The sequence below is a fragment of the Anguilla rostrata genome, chromosome 15 (assembly GCF_018555375.3).
Source record: "Anguilla rostrata isolate EN2019 chromosome 15, ASM1855537v3, whole genome shotgun sequence".
Classification (NCBI taxonomy): Eukaryota; Metazoa; Chordata; class Actinopteri; order Anguilliformes; family Anguillidae; genus Anguilla; species Anguilla rostrata.
This window is the reverse complement of record NC_057947.1, coordinates 35307473-35324139: the sequence shown is the minus strand read 5'-3', so window position 1 is coordinate 35324139 and position 16667 is coordinate 35307473. Positions and strand designations below refer to the sequence as shown.

Genomic DNA, 16667 nt, shown 5'->3' with positions numbered 1-16667 from the left:
TCCCAGGGAGTCCCAGGGAGTGTGTGGCGTGAACCCTGAGAACCTGTCCTTGAGATCCCCCCCCCTCATCCTCCACCCCCCCCCCCCCACCCCCCCCAGGCGCCGTTTCGCTCCCTACACACAGAAAATGAGACGCCTGCTCCAGTGAAAATCCGGCATCTGTATCATTAAACACACCAGCGCCTTTGAAGTTTCGCTGGGTCCTCCGTTCCATTTCGAAATTACATGGGTGTGGGTCCCGCGATGAAATTCTCTCTGCATCAAAGCCTTTCATTAAACACGGCAGATTCGGGAAACTCGCCCCTTAACCCGCACGCGTCCGCCATCCGCGGTCCCGCCGCAGAAACGCGCCGCTGATGCTCTCATTTAGGTCCTGCAGAGGGAATGGCCTTACGCTGAGGGGCCAGGCGGGCCCATCCACAGCAAAGGCACGGGGGAAGATGTGCTTTTCGGCTGAGGTGACGGGTCGAATTCCTGGCGGTGTGTGTGAGAGTGGGAGAGTATGTGTTTGTGAGTGTGTGTGAGAGAGGGAGAGTGCGTGTTTGTGAGTGTGTGTGAGAGAGGGAGAGTGTGTCTGAGTGTATGTGAGAGGAGAGGTGTGTGAAGAGAGAGTGTGTGTTGTGAGTGCGTGTAAGAGGAGAGTGTGTGTCGTGGTTGTGTGAGAGGGAAGTGTGTGTAGTAGTGTGTGCAGAGGGAGAGTGTGTGTTCGTGGTGTGTGTGAGAGGAGAGTGTGAGAGGAGGTGGTTTGGAGTGTGTGTGAAGGAGAGTGTGTTTCGAGTTGTCGAGAAGAGAGTGTGTGTGAGTGGAGAGTGCCCCTGTGTGAGTGTGTGTGAGAGAGGAGTGTGTGGAGTGGGAGTGCGGTGGTGTGTGAGAGGGAGAGTGCGTGTTTGTGAGTGTGTGTGAGAGAGGGAGAGTGTGTGGTGGAGGTGCGTGATGTGAGTGTGTGTGAGAGAGGGAGATTGTGTGTGAGAGTGGGAGAGTGCGTGTTTGTGAGTGTGTGTGAAGAGGAGAGTGTGTGTTCGTGAGTGCGTGTGAGAGAGGGAGAGTGTGTGTTTGTGAGTGTGTGTGAGAGAGGGAGAGTGCGTGTTTGTGAGTGTGTGTGAGAGAGGGAGAGTGTGTGTGAGTGAGTGTGTGTGAGAGAGGGAGAATGTAAGAGCGTGTCGCCGTTTGTTCCAGGCTGAACTTGTCCAGTTATCATTAGCTGCGCTTTGAACATTCACACCCCTGTGTTTTCTGAAATATACGGACTGCTTCCTTGATTAAACGTTACTGTACATGTCTATGTCGTCAGTTGCCGCTGGTCAGAATTGCTGTGGGTAGAAGACTTTTTATTTTATTTTCCAGGAAGCCACTCTAGTCTCTCGTGCAGTTCCTGCCTCTCCAATGCAGGACACCCATTGAGCTGTTCTCTCCCCGCTGCAGTCCACGTGTGTGGGTGAACGGTCAGACGCACGCGTTTCTCTCTAACGAACAGAAATCACGCACGGCCAGGGTGCGCATAGCTCCACGCGGTCTGCATCAAAGAGAGGGGGCTGTAGGGCGGTGGATGCCATGCATCGCAGGGGCATGGAAAGCTGGAGAGAGCAGAGCGTTCTGTCTGTGCGTTCGAGAGCATTTCACCCCTTCGCTGGAGAGAGCAGAGCGTAGTGTCTGTGCGTTCGAGGGCATTTCACCCCTTTGCTGGGAGGAGCGGAGGTCCAGCTGCCGTTTGGCCACCTTGCAGTTTTTAAGGGCCTTTTCTGAGTCGGTTTATTTGAACGCGAGTTCCTCTGACTTCCGTTCCTCCAGTGAAAGCGGCTGACAGGGTTACAGCGCAGGCCCCCGGGGGCACGTGGGTGTGAAACGTTTCACGGCTGAACTGGGGCCTGAAATATTTTTTGTCGCTGCAAGTCTGCCTGCGAGCGGCGGTGTTGCCGTGAACGACCGCCCAGCGCTCACGAGGGTGTCAGGAACGACGCCCCCCCCCCCCCCCCTCCCCCCCGGCGTGTCGGCACCCGCGGATCAGCAGTAATGTTCGAGGCGTCGCGCTGTTTCAGTCGGGTAACGGGGGGTGCGACAGCCATGTTTCAAACCTCTTTTTTTTCTTTTTTTTTTTTTTAAAAAGAAAAGCGTGTTCTGTCAGTCAGCTGTGCACAGAGTGAAATCTCTTACCCGCTTTGAGTCCTGCTGTTTTGGTGTTCCGTGCAGGACCACCCCCGGTCCCTGGGGTACAGCGAAATGCTGCCCTGACAACTATCGAGCCCCTCTTCTGGACCCCATACCCCACCCCCCCAATCCGCTTGCTCCAGTGGGTGTACAGTTCCAGTCCCTCCAAGTGCCTTTTGCTTATTATTAACCCTTTAAGGCGGTCCAGTATCCTGCCCCTTGCTCTGGAGGCCTGTCAGTCTGCTTCACCCTGGAACTTCGCATCGCCGTCCGCCGGGCACCCACAATGCAGTGCGGCCGAACCGTGTCGCTGGAACGCTGGAGCGGAGGAGAACCCCGGTGCGCCCCCCGGCCCCGCTTATCGAGTTTCGGGGGTCGTGTTTTGCTTGGCGAGGAGAGGCCCCGCGCGGCCGTTTGATGGGGGAACACCGCAGGGTGCGTTATGGTTCTGGAATGTTCCGTAAGGCAGCTGTGAGAGAGAGACCCTACAGTAAGCAGACGGCGGTAATAAAAGTGGGCATAAATCTCGCCGTGAAACCCATCGCCCGACCGGGAGACGGCTTTCTGTGGGGGCCGGCGGGTTTTTCACACGGCTAGCCGCGGAATAATGACGTGCTCAGCACTGACCCCTTAGAATTATTATTACTGCAACCGGCTTAGACTTGAACCTGCAACCTCCTGGTTACAAGCTCTCTTCCTCCTCTCTCCCTCCTGCACGTCTGTGCTTCAAGGTCACGTCTCCTGTTTGTTCTGGCCCCCTGATGGTGGAATGAGCTTCCCACTGCAGTCAGAACAGTAGAAACCCTGTCCATCTTCCCACTGCAGTCAGAACAGCAGAAACCCTGCCCATCTTCCCACTGCAGTCAGAACAGCAGAAACCCTGCCCATCTTTCCACTGCGGTCAGAACAGCAGAAACCCTGCCCATCTTCCCACTGCAGTCAGGAGAGCAGAAACCCTGCCCATCTTCCCACTGCAGTCAGGACAGCCGAAACCCTGCCCATCTTCCCGATGTAGACTTGAAGACTCACCTCTTCAGAATGCTACATGGATCCACTGATCCCCCACCTGACCCTCCCCCTATTCTCTTTTTTCTTTTTGCATTTCCTGTTTTGATATTATAGATGTAGCTGTACAGTGATATTCACTTTGGTCAACAATACTAGTTGTTAGTTTCTTTGGTTGACTTCACACATTCTGATAATAAAGGGGCCTTCTGTGTTTAGCCTGGTGAAATCTCACTATAGTATTTCTGTGATTAACACAGATGTACTCCACTCTGGTTAGTCGCCCTGGATAAGAGCATTTTGCTAAGTGATTTTTTTTTTAACGTAATGTCATTTCTCACTCTGCTGGAATCCAAAATGTGATGTTCTCTCTCTTTATGTGTAGGAGTCAGCCTTTGTGAGGAGAGGGGTCAAGATTTTTCCACTTGAAAGGGTATCTGGGGGGGAAAAAAAAAAATACATCTAGAATTTCACGTGTGTGCCATCTCGGTCACGTTGAGATTTAACGAGGGAGTCGATGATGTCGGAAATCAAAGATGTCGCCTCTTGAGCTGCTCGCGCGCACGCCGGCGGACGCTGGTTGATCACAGAGAGGCCTTTGAAGCGGCCGCGTGGAAGAGGAATCCGTTAAAGTCGAAGCGTTTCCTTCTCAAAGCGCTTCATTCAGAAGCCGGCTTGCGCCCACCAGAACGGGACCCTCCGGACCGCCCCCTCCGTCGAGTCACGGGAGCAAGCGGGTTATACGTGTGCCCCACCCGGGATTAAAGGCACGGCTGTCTCCGATGACTCTTCCTCCCCTCTTTATGACTGCATTTTTCAAGTCGTAAAGAGCATTGGAAAGACAGCGCGCGATTCGCTACGGGTCTCCGATTACTCAGGAGGGATTTAAAATATCGTATTTAATGTGGCTCATCCCCTCCTGAAGCCGGCCGTTAAAACTGCCCCCTCTCTGTTTTCGTCTGTCCGGGTTCGACACGCGAGACGCCGTCCCGCTCGGCTCGTGACTGGTGCGCGTGCGAAGTTCGGTTCGTTTTGGTCGAGGAGGCTCGCCGTACTCGTGAATCCTGGCAGCCTCGGGGTCACATGTCTCCGTTTCCACGGTATCCGAGTATGGCTTTATGAATGCCCGAGTCTGAGGTGCAGTAGGCCGCCCCAGTGAGTGCTCCTGTGATTTGGGCGTGACAATGCGTGGTGACATTTAATTGAATATGATCATTGTGTTATTCCCTGTCTTCCATTGTTTTTATTATTCCCGTTTAAGCACTTTGAGCTGCATTCTGTACGAAAGGTTCTAAGTAAATAAAGCTATTATTACTGGCGTTGTGATTTTCGTAGAGCGATGCACTGTAACGCGTTCTGTGAATGTTGTGGGTATGGTGTGGAATCTCCCAGCGCTGTCCTGCTGGTTTGGGACAGTCCCAGGCCCAGGGGTTCCCTTTTCAGGCCTGGTTATCGGCCCTCTCTCCCAGCCGCGCCGGACAGTCCGTCCCCACGGCGAGAGGGAGCATCGCTAATTACCGCCGGGCCCAGCCCCCGCTCTCGCCGGGCCCGTCTCTGAGCTGACCTGACAAGTCCTCGGCTACCGCTTCCTCACGAGGCTTAACTCACACCACATTTCCAGCGGAATCTCCGTGTTACCCCCCCCCCCCCCCCCTCCAGAACCAAACCCCCCTTTCACCCTCCCTGAAGCCCACATCTGTTTCGTGTCTGCTGGCGTGTGCTGCCGTTGGCCGATAGACGCTGGACCGACGATGGGCTTTGATCCCGTCCCGGACTCCACCCCTGCTTCCTGTCCGCGCTGTTACAAAGCCTCCATTTGTAAACAAGGCCTGCTGGTGGGCAGGGTAGCCTGGCCGTGGGCCTGAACTCAGCAGGGCTGTGGGAGATTCCGGTTTTAGGGTTTGGTCCCGCAGACCCCTCCACACTTAGCCTTGACAAACCCACTAGCGCCAAGTCCTGCTCCAGCGGCTATATCGTCCTGCCCTTGCGGCTATATCGACCTCCCCTAGCGGCTATATCGACCTCCCCTAGCGGCTATATCGACCTCCCCTAGCGGCTATATCGACCTGCCCTAGCGGCTATATTGTCCTGCTTTAGCAGCTATATCGTCCTTCTATTGTAGCTAAATCTTCTGCTGTAGCAGCTATATCGTCCTGCTGTAGCAGCTATGTCTTCACTTTAGCGACTGTTTCGTCCTTCTATAGTGGCTATATCGTCCTTCTATAGTGGCTATATCGTCCTTCTATAGTAGCTATATCGTCCTGCTATAGCAGCTATATCGTCCTGCTTTAGCAGCTATATCGTCCTGCTATAGCAGCTATATCGTCCTGCTATAGCAGCTATATCGTCCTGCTATAGCAGCTATATCGTCCTGCTATAGCGGCTATATCGTTCTGCTTTAGTGGCTATATCGTTCTGCTATAGCAGCTATATCGTTCTGCTATAGCAGCTATATCGTCCTGCTTTAGCGGCTATATCGTCCTGCTTTAGCGGCTATATCGTTCTGCTATAGCGGCTATATCGTTCTGCTATAGCGGCTATATCGTCCTGTTTTAGCGGCTATATCGTCCTGCTATAGCAGCTATATCGTCCTGCTATAGCGGCTATATCGTTCTGCTTTAGTGGCTATATCGTCCTGCCCTAGCGGCTATATCGTCCTGCCCTAGCGGCTATATCGTCCTGCCCTAGCGGCTATATCGTCCTGCCCTAGCGGCTATATCGTCCTTCTATTGTAGCTATATCGTCCTGCTTTAGCAGCTATATCGTCCTTCTATTGTAGCTATATCATCATCACGCGCTGTGCTCTCTGCCCCCCCGTCCTTCTGGCTTTTATTCCCAAAAGTGATTTATTTATTTATTTATTTTCGTTATAACTTTTTGAATACATTTGTTTGCTTCATACATTTGTGCTGCCAGATAATAAGCAAAACAACGCATGCAATTCTTAGTTTGATTTTGTGGGTGTCAGCCCGGAACAGAATGTTCTTTCTTTGAATGATTTATTTAGTGCCCGGTGCTTCTTTTTTACTCTTTAACCGTTAAATATACCGTAATAACAAATACAATTTTCCTGATGCAGATTTTGCCTATATTCATTCGTCCTCATTATCAATTGAATGTACAAAAGACTTGCAAATTGGATTCATTATTATTTTTTGTGCATAACTGGGCTGCGGAATAAATTTGGACTATATTTGAGAGCTGAAAAGGTTTGTATTCACCAAAGGGTTTTTGTGAAGTGCATGAAATGTTGCTTCTATTCAAAATCTTGATGACAAGGGAGCCAAACTTACAATTGCCCAGAAACTCTGCTCTGAATGCACTTTGCCCCAGATTCAGGCTCCAGCAAGTGTGTGCAAGTTTAGGGGTCGCTGAAATGTGCTGTTGCCTTTGGATTGAATTGGTCTTCACTACTGTGAGCCACGATAGTCTCAGACAAGACCGATCTCAAATGATGAAAAAGAGAGTCATCGTTGATTGAAGTTCAACTTTGGTTTGGCTGCTGTTTGCATGTTTTCCCGTGGCTTTCGCGCTTTTGTAGTTTCTGTATGTACTGGGGAATGTTTCTGTTGGGTGAGGTGGGGGGCGGGGGGGAGGGCTTTTTACTTTAATATCTCACTCCTCATTTATCCATGTCTGTGTACGTTTACTCCCCCTGGTTGTTGGGCCCGTATTTGTTCTACATCGGTCTGTCTGCCATCCCTGGTTGTTTTGCACATCTTGTTTTTGTCTGTCTGCCCTGGTTTTCATTTTCTTTTTTTCCATATTTAAAAAAATTAGTTAGTTTTTTTGTTTTGTTTTGTGATATCTCTGCCTTCACCGTTTTTTTTTTGTTTTCTTAATCAAAATAACAATTTTAATTGTAATATAAAGTTGACCCCTGATTGGGGTGGGGGGGGTGTGGCGGAAGGAAGGGGAATAAAAAGTCTTAACTCTGTTTGTGAAAATGCCACAGATTCCACATCCACTGAATCTGATGGTTGCGCCAAGTTGATATCTCAGACGGCCAGTCGTCATCAGTCATTGTCTGCTGTGTGGTGTGTCTGTGTGTCTGGTGTTGTGTGTCTGTGTGTGTGTCTGCTGTGTGCTGTGCTGTGTCTGTGTGTGCTGTGTCTGTGCGTGTGGTGTTGGGGTGTGGTTCTGTGTGTGTGTGTCGTGTGTGTGCGTGTCTGTCGTGCTGTGCTGTTGTGTCTGTGTGTGTCTGCGTCTGGTCTGTTCTGGCTGATTGTCGTGCTGTGTCTGTGTCGTGTCTGTCGTCTGGGTCTGTGGGTGTGTGTGTGTCTCTGTGTGTGTGCGTGTGTGTGTGTGTCTCTGTGTGTGTGGCGCGAGGCGAGACCTGGAGGGGCGGGCAGTGCCGAGCACGGAGTTGTGGGGACGGGGTCAGCGGCCTGCGAGGCCGACTGGGGCCGCCTGAGGGCGTGCTGCCCCCGCCCTGATGCTGCCCAAGCTGGAGGACACTCAGGAAGTGCAGTGGGTGAGTCAGCTGGAGCTCGAACCCGCGCTCAGCGCTTCTGCCTGTAGCAGCGCTGAACTGCGAGAGTGAGAGTGAGAGTGAGAGTGAGAGTGAGAGTGAGAGTGAGAGTGAGAGTGTGCGCACATATGTACTGACTAATCAGAAACACCTGGGAACTCATTTGTCCCAATCGTTATGGAGCGCTAAAATCGGAGGAACTGTGTATTAAAAAACGAATTTGTCAAAAATAAAATAATAAAAAATAATAAAAGCTGCGAATCTGCCCTTTAGCCACGTATGAATTGTTTGATTGCTAATCTAAAATTGTGGAGTGCAGAGCCAAATCAAGAAAAAAAAAAAAAAGATGTGTCTTTGTCCCAAACGTTATGGAGGGCGGTGTGTATATCGCACTGGAGCCTCATTGTGTCCAGCGCAGGGTGAATGGCCGCTTGGTAACGGGTGGATGGCGGTACGCTGACTCTGCGTTTCCGCCGAGCGCTGCCCTCCGCCGCTGCGCGGTAATGAATCGCCACGACGACGCCGCGAGTCCTCGGAACCGAGAGCCGCCAAACCGCGAAGAGCGGCTGAAAGCCGAGCCCGTCCGCGCAGCGGCCGCCGCAGAGCGAACGCATCGCCGTCCCGCGCGCTGACCTGTCCCCGAGAAGAACCAAACTGCTTCTCCATGAGTACAACAGCGACCTTTCAGAGCCTTACGCTGCACTATCAAATCGCCAAACGAAATCCATTTTCACGTCTATAGCGGTTTTTTTTTCCCACTCCGGTTCTGGGGGGAGATGGAAAGTTTGCTCGTAAGGGGCTCGGGGACGAGGTAGGACATTTGTAAACCTGGCAAAACAAGAAAAGCGAAAAATGCTAAAAATAGCCGTGACATTTTTCTCCTCCCCCCCCCCCCCCATCCCCTCCCCATCTTTAAAGAACACCGTGGTCTTCATGTATGAACTCATAAAGTAAGAGGAAACCACAGGCCTTCAAAGGGAATTATAACAAACTTTTCCTCCTCTTTGTAAAACGGGAATTGATCTGCATCTCCAAGCCGGGAGGGGGGGAGAGAAACGGAGTGTTTTTCTTGGCAGTCGCTCAAAAAAAAAAACCAGATGACATTTTGAAATCTGACTTGGAAGTCCTACATGCCTCTGAATAAATATAATTTCAACTTCCACCCACTGTGGCTCGCTGAAGAGCCCGATGCCACTTAAGAGCTTGCCATGCGATCGGCTGTCACTGCAAACCCAACAAAAGATTTCTCAAAAGCCCACCATCCAGGCCCATCAGCGTTTCCCTCTCGCCCGTGAGAGGGGGCGGGGGCGGGGGCGGGGGCGGGGAGGGGGGGTGTTTGATGGGAAGGTTTCGGTACACACACAAACGGCACTCTGCTCCAAGTGGCTCTTGAGCCTCCTGGCTTGGTCATGTGACTCCCGAACCTCACAACGCAGGAGGAACCTGAACCTGAATGCGGTCGCTCTGGGGTCCGCTGACGACGAGCTGCGGCTTCCTGTCGGACGGGCCCCGGCTTCCTGTCGGACGGGCCCCGTGGCTCTCCCTATAAACGGGCGCGGCGCGGATGTCCGTTCCTCACGGGGCAGGAGACGGGGGCCCTCGTTAAACAGGCCGTCCTGATCGCCTTCGTGTGGGGCTCTCAGCTGTGCGTTCGGGCCGGCGGGGTCTACCTGCGCCCCCTACCCAGCACCCCCACTGTGACACGCTGGCCCCCTACCCAGCACCCCCGCTGTGACACGCACGTCCCCTACCCAGCACCCCCACTGTGACACGCAGGCCCCCTACCCAGCACCCCCGCTGTGACACGCACGCCCCCTACCCAGCACCCCCGCTGTGACACGCACGTCCCCTACCCAGCACCCCCGCTGTGACACGCACACACATACACACACCTATACACACACACGCACACACACACACCTAAACACACACACATACACACGCACACACCTATACACACACACACACACACACACCTATACACACACACGCACACACACACCTAAACACACACACATCACACGCACACACCTATACACACACACACAGTATCAACACACACACACACACACACCTACACACATGTACAATCACACACACACACACACACACACATACACTGACACACACACACAGAAATTATTCTTTCATGGATCCCATGGAATCAGCCCATGGGAAGGAACGGAAGTGCGTGTGCGCGTGTGTGTGAGACTCTGCACGTGTGTGTGTGTGTGTGTGAGACTCTGCGTGTGTGTCTGTGTGTTCACAGCCCTGCATGACTTCTGAAAAAGCCTGAAAGGAGTCACAATGTCTTTACTAGGGGGAAGGACAGGGGGGGTGGTGGGGGGGGTGTCTGGTTCTTACAGCTACTTGGGGCAAAAGGCAGGAAGTTTTTAACTAGTGGTTTTAATTAGTGCAGATCTGCTTCCTGGCCAGCTCTGCGTCTCTGTGCTCTCTAATCACCGGCAGGTGTTCTGCTGCTCCTCTGACCTCTGCAGCTCTCAGCAGCTCTGTCCTCAGCAGGAATGAAACCCATATTACGCCCAGTATCTGCATCGCTATATGCGGCTGAATTTGGGATCTTTATTCAGCTCCTGTCCAATGGGGTGAGATGAGGCTGCGGTGTCCATACCTCTCTGTCTGTCATTGGTCATCTGATGTTTTGCGCATGTGTGTGCATGCGTGGGTGTGTGTGTGTGGGGAGGGGAGGGAGGGAGGGAGGGAGGGAGGAGGGAGGGATGGAGGGAGGGAGGGAGCAGGAGTCACGCCGGGGCACACGGTCCTTTCACTGAGTGACGAGCGAAAGACACAAAACCACTGGGTCTGCACACACCCACCAACCACCGCTTCAGCCTGTGTGTGTGTGAGAGTGTGTGGGTCTGCACACACCCACCAACCACCGCTTCAGCCTGTGTGTGTGTGAGAGTGTGTGGGTCTGAGAGTGTGTGTGTGTGTGTGAGAGTGTGTGGGTCTGCACACACCCACCTTCACCTCCACACTTCTCACCTGTGGGTAGAGTGTGTGTCTGACACCCACCGACATTCAGCCTGTGTGTAGATTTCTGCACCACCCATTACTCACCACTTACATTACTCCCACTTACATTCTCACCATCCAAGTTACTCACTAGTTACATACCCTGCTCATTACCACTCACCATACTTACATTACTCACCTTACTTACATTACTCACCATACTTACATTACTCACCATACTAACATTACTCACCATAGTTACATTACACACCATACTAACATTACACACCATACTTAGACTCCATACTTACATTACTCACCATACTTACATTACTCACCTTACTTACATTACTCACCATACTTACATTACACCATACTTACACATACTCATCCACTATTTACATTACTCACCATACTAACATTACACACCATACTTACATTACACACCATACTTACATTACACACCATACTTACATTACACACCATACTTACATTACACACCATACTTACACTCCATACTTACATTACACACCTTATTTACATTACTCACCATACTAACATTACACACCATACTTACATTACACACCATACTTACCATACTTACATTACACACCATACTTACATTACACACCATACTTACATTACACACCATACTTACATTACTCATCATACTTTCATTACTCACCATACTTGCATTACACTCCATACTTTCATTACACTCCATATTTACATTACACACCACACTTACATTAATCACCTTACTTACACATCATACTTGCATTACTCACCATACTTACATTACACACCATACTTACATTACTCACCATACTTACACACCATACTTACATTACTCACCATACTAACATTATTCACCATACTTACACACCATACTTACATTACTCACCATAATAACATTACACACCATACTTACATTACTCATCATACTTACATTACACACCATTCTTACACACCATACTTACATTACTCACCATACTTACATTACACACCATTCTTACATTACACACCATACTTACACACCATGCTTACATTACTCACCATACTTACACACCATGCTTACATTACTCACCATATTTATATTACACACCATACTTACATTACTCACCATATGTACAGTACCGCACCTCACTTAGATTAATGCAAATTTACATGTGCTGGTAATTATTCCACAATGAAACATTCAACGCTGCGGCAGTTGGACTGTTGAATAGACTGTAATGGTATTATTTGGCTGTTTGATTAATTATGTAATGTAGACGTTACATCCCCCTCACCCCTGTCACCCCTCCTCTTGCTGTTTTAATTCAAAAGATTTTGTTGTAAAAGAAAAAAACCTTTTTTTTCAACACTGTTGAATACAGATTTTACCTGGAATATTCTGGCATGTCCTTCGCCCCGTGGCCATGGCTGTGTACGTTAATGGACTCCCTCTCCTTGTCCGCGCTGGTTTCCGCGCTGGCTTCCCTGTCTTTTGAGAGAACAGGGCTCATTATTTCCCCTCCTTGTACCCGGGGCCGTAAAGCCCTCTGTTTATTTTCCTGCGTTTTGTATTTGTATTAGGAGAGCGGCAGCCTCGGGACTGATTTGTAACTGAAAGATGGGCTTACTTGTTTCCTTTTGTGGGGGAATCTTTTGCTCCCCCATTGTGTGCTCCGACGGCCCGGGTTTGACTGCCGAGGCTTATTGGACTATAACGAGCGTAACTCCCCCCCCTTTGTGCCCGGGACAATCCTCCCGAAAACTCCTGAGCAGACCGCGCTCTCGCTGGGCGCTGCTGGGGGTGCGCCCCGCCCGGCACTGAAAGGCCCGCCTCGCCCCCGTCCCTCCCGGTCCCCTCCCCAAATTTTTTTTTCCCTTTCTCCTCGTCCCCCTTTTTCTGTGAAATGAACACTTCAGCAGGCCGGAAACATTTAATCTGCCCCAACCGCCCCCCCCCCCCACCCCCACAACCACCCTCACGCCCAAACCTCACCTCCCCCTGCCCCTCCCCCACCCGTCCTCTTGAAGAAAATTAATTGAAACTCGTCCACTTGCTGTCTTATTGCTTTCCCCCTTTTCCTCTGATTTGTCTGATACATGTTGAGTTCTGGATCTGCCAGCTTACGGGTGGAGTGTCTGGGCCGGGGCAGGAGGGAGGGGGCGGCGGGGGTGGGGTGGAATTTTAGTTAATGGCGGATAAGTGGCGCTCGGGTCCACAGCCCCGCCGTAACTGACAGCCGGGGGACGGATTTGGCGCGAGACACCACAACACCCGCCAGCAGAACAATGAAGACGCGACACACACACACACACACACTCACACACACTCTCTCACACACACATACACACACACTCTCTCACACACACATACACACTCACACTCACACTCTCACACACGCGCACACACACACACACACACACACACACTCACACACACACACACACACCACACACACTCTCACACACACACACACAGACACTCTCACACACATACACACACACATACACACTCACTCTCACACACACACACACACACACACACACTCTCTCACACACACACACACACACACACACACTGTCTCTCACACACTCACACACACACGCACACTCAAACTCACACACACACACTCTCTCACACACTCGCACGCACGCTCCACCTCTTACACTCTACGGTAAATAAACATTTCGTCAGGAAGGTGGCGATCTGTCCCCCTCTGACCAGCGAAAGTCGTGCCTGTTACTCGCAATGGCTCAAAAGTCCTGCTAATGGCCCTCTAATCTAATCTTAGCGCTGTCGAGTAGCCTCGTGCTGCACTCTCCAGTATCTTCGCTCTACACTCTCCCCAGTAGCCACGCGCTACACTCTCCAGTAGCCACGCGCTACACTCTCCAGTATCTTCGCGCTACACTCTCCAGTATCTTCGCGCTACACTCTCCAGTATCTTCGCGCTACACTCTCCAGTATCTTCGCTGTACACTCTCCCCAGTAGCCTCGCGCTACACTCTCCTGTAGCCTCACGCTACACTCTCCTGTAGCCTCCTGCTACACTCTCCTGTAGCCGCGCGCTACGCTCTCCTGTAGCCGCGCGCTACGCTCTCCAGTAGCCGCGCGCTACGCTCTCCAGTAGCCGCGCGCTACGCTCTCCAGTAGCCGCGCGCTACGCTCTCCAGTAGCCGCGCGCTACGCTCTCCAGTAGCCGCGCGCTACGCTCTCCAGTAGCCGCGCGCTACGCTCTCCAGTAGCCTCGCGCTACACTCTCCTGTAGCCTCGCGCTACACTCCCCAGTAGCCTCGCGCTACACTCTCCTGTAGCCTCGTGCTACACTCTCCAGTAGCCTCGTGCTACACTCTCCAGTAGCCTCGTGCTACACTCTCCAGTAGCCTCGTGCTACACTCTCCAGTAGCCTCGTGCTACGCTCTCCTGTAGCCTCGCGCTACGCTCTCCAGTAGCCGCGCGCTACGCTCTCCAGTAGCCGCGCGCTACGCTCTCCAGTAGCCGCGCGCTACACTCTCCAGTAGCCTCGCGCTACACTCTCCAATAGCCTCGCGCTACACTCTCCAGTAGCCTCGCGCTACACTCTCCAATAGCCTCGCGCTACACTCTCCAGTAGCCTCGCGCGCTCTCCAATAGCCTCGCTACCTCTCAGTAGCCTCGCGCTACACTCTCCAGTAGCCTCGGGCTACACTCTCCTGTAGCCTCGCGCTACGCTCTCCAGTAGCCGCGCGCTACGCTCTCCAGTAGCCGCGCGCTACACGTCTTCTTATTTCTGACTACATTTTCGGCCCGTTTATCCGGGCCACGCACAGCATCTTTCCAGACAACGGCCAACATTTATTTTGGCTAACGGCCCATCTCGGGCAAAAGACCCCAAAAATTCAAGCGCCGGTGCCAGCATCAAGGACGTGAGATCCCCCTCCAAAGGAAGTTCTCTTTTTTTGGGGGGGGGGGGGTGAGCACAGCCTTCTCTCTTTTTTTTTTTTTTTTTTTTTTTTAGGAGGGGGGGAACATTATGCTAAGCCTTCAGTGTTAGATTTTTTTTTTCCCCTCCATTTTTTTTTGTTGTTGCCATAGCAGCGTTACTCCTGCCGGGTTGTGACCCCAGATGATTACAGTACAAAGCTTATTGGGTCTCCAAAACCCCTTTGAAGATGAAAAGTCTTTGATGGTTTATATTTATGCAAATCTCTCAGATATGATTTATCCAACTGAGGCTGAATGGAAAGATGATTAAGATCGCCCCCCCTTTAAAAAAAAAAAAAAATCCCTCCATAAAGGAATATTCTTTGAATTAAAGCTCGCGCATGCGGGGGTATATTTTAGTCCTTATTTACAACAACAACAACAACAAAAAATAGCTTTAGCTTACCTGAGGTTATTTTAGCCCCTCTACGTGTTTGTCCCATGTTTTATGTGGACAGGAAACAAACAAAACACACAAAAAAAACGAACAGATTTATAGTCTGGTTTAGGGGGTTTTCTTTCTTATTTTCCTTTTTCTTTTTAACTGGCTTTGAAAGGAGGGCTCTGGCGGAGGGCGCTTTTGTGTGTTTCCAGATGATAGATTTTTGGAATTCGGGCGTCCCCACTGGCAGGCCAGGGCTAGCTGTGAACTGGTCTGTTGGAAAAAATCGGAATGCTTTGGTCTTGAAAGAGCTAAACTTCATTATGGAGCCTCCTTAGGTGAGCCGGAGAGGGACTAGCGCATGGAAAAAACAAAAAAAACAAAAAAACAACAGCGGTCACGAAACCGGGTGTGTCTCCTGTGTCGCCCCTCTCATGCAGAGTTACCTGCACCACCTGCAACTTACATTTATTACAGTAAAAATATTTACTTTATGGCCTCCATCTGAAAACACACAAACTTAGGTGGACAAACCTAGCGGTACATGAGCCACATTTTCATTATTGCTAACTTTTTATTACGTTCCCTTTTTTTGGGAAAGGAAATGTTCAAAAATCTTAAATATATGCCAGCATTACTGCCAATAATCTCTTTTGTATTTATAACAAAATGGAGTCTGCAAATCCAGTCGTTTTTTTCAGTCGTGGAGAAACCATGGGCCTTAATTCTTCATCCCTGCCCTCTCTTTTTTTCTTCTTTCCACCGACAAATATTTCATCCATTAAGAACGAGTGAATTCTGCTCTTCCTGTTTTCAGTTTGTGGACAGATTTGGGCAGTGCCTGAAAGGGAGAGCCCTGGCCGAGCCCATTCGCCTGGTCACCTTCGTGGAGACGGCAGTGGGTCTGCTCAACTTTAAGGTAAGTGAACGGAGGGAAATCATGCTTTTAACAACATGTGGTCCCGACAGCCCAGATTACATTACGTTTATTTAGCAGACGCTTTTATCCAAAGTGATGTACAAATTTAAAATGAAGAGTGTCAGTTAGCATTCTTTGCCAGCGTCCGTACACATCCATGGAGAAGTGCAGACATTCAGAGGGTCTTGTGTATCTAATTCCTCTGTTTATGTCTTTGATAAGGCATTGAATCACTGTATTAGGTTTGAAATGCACAACACACACACACACCTACACACACACACTTCCATCCAACTAAGCTGCTTTGTCATAGTTTGTGCTGCACACACACTTCTTCAGAGTTTGAAAAAGAGCAGAGAGGAATAAAGTTGTATCAGTTGCAGAAGCCTCTGCCTTTATATTAGCACACTGACCTTTGACCTTACGGCCTGGCGATATGATTGGTGAGCTCTGCACAGCTCTGGCAGTTGGAGATGCTGTGAGTGTGGGAATGGCTCTGCTAACAGGAGCTGTTTGACTGACTTGACTGAGTGCCAGGATTCACTGGCTTTATTCTCTCTCTCAATCTCACTCACACACACTCTCACACACACACTGACACACACACACACGGACTCTTTGTGTTTCTCCTGCTGCTCTCCCTCTCCCAGGCCGTCTGTGAGGAGGTTCGCCAGCTTGGCCCGCGGGTCGGCCTGCACCACGATGGCGTGGTGTTCGGCTCTGACGACTTCTGCGCCAGCATAGGTGCTCCTTCTGTGTGATTTCTCATTTCTGTCTTCTATGTGATTTCTCTTTTCTACCTTCTGTGTGA

At 50.8% G+C, this 16667-nt stretch overlaps 1 protein-coding gene across 1 annotated transcript in view; it reads left to right on the top strand.

Annotated features, from left to right (window-relative positions):
- Positions 1–16667, top strand: part of clybl (citrate lyase beta like) — a 72904-nt gene that overhangs the window by 40539 nt on the left and 15698 nt on the right. Inside the window, exons 3-8 of the mRNA XM_064311250.1 lie at positions 590–611; positions 839–879; positions 1891–1914; positions 7575–7624; positions 15755–15856; positions 16507–16600. Of these exons, the coding sequence (XP_064167320.1) occupies positions 590–611; positions 839–879; positions 1891–1914; positions 7575–7624; positions 15755–15856; positions 16507–16600 (333 nt within the window). The remainder of the gene's footprint in view (positions 1–589; positions 612–838; positions 880–1890; positions 1915–7574; positions 7625–15754; positions 15857–16506; positions 16601–16667) is intronic.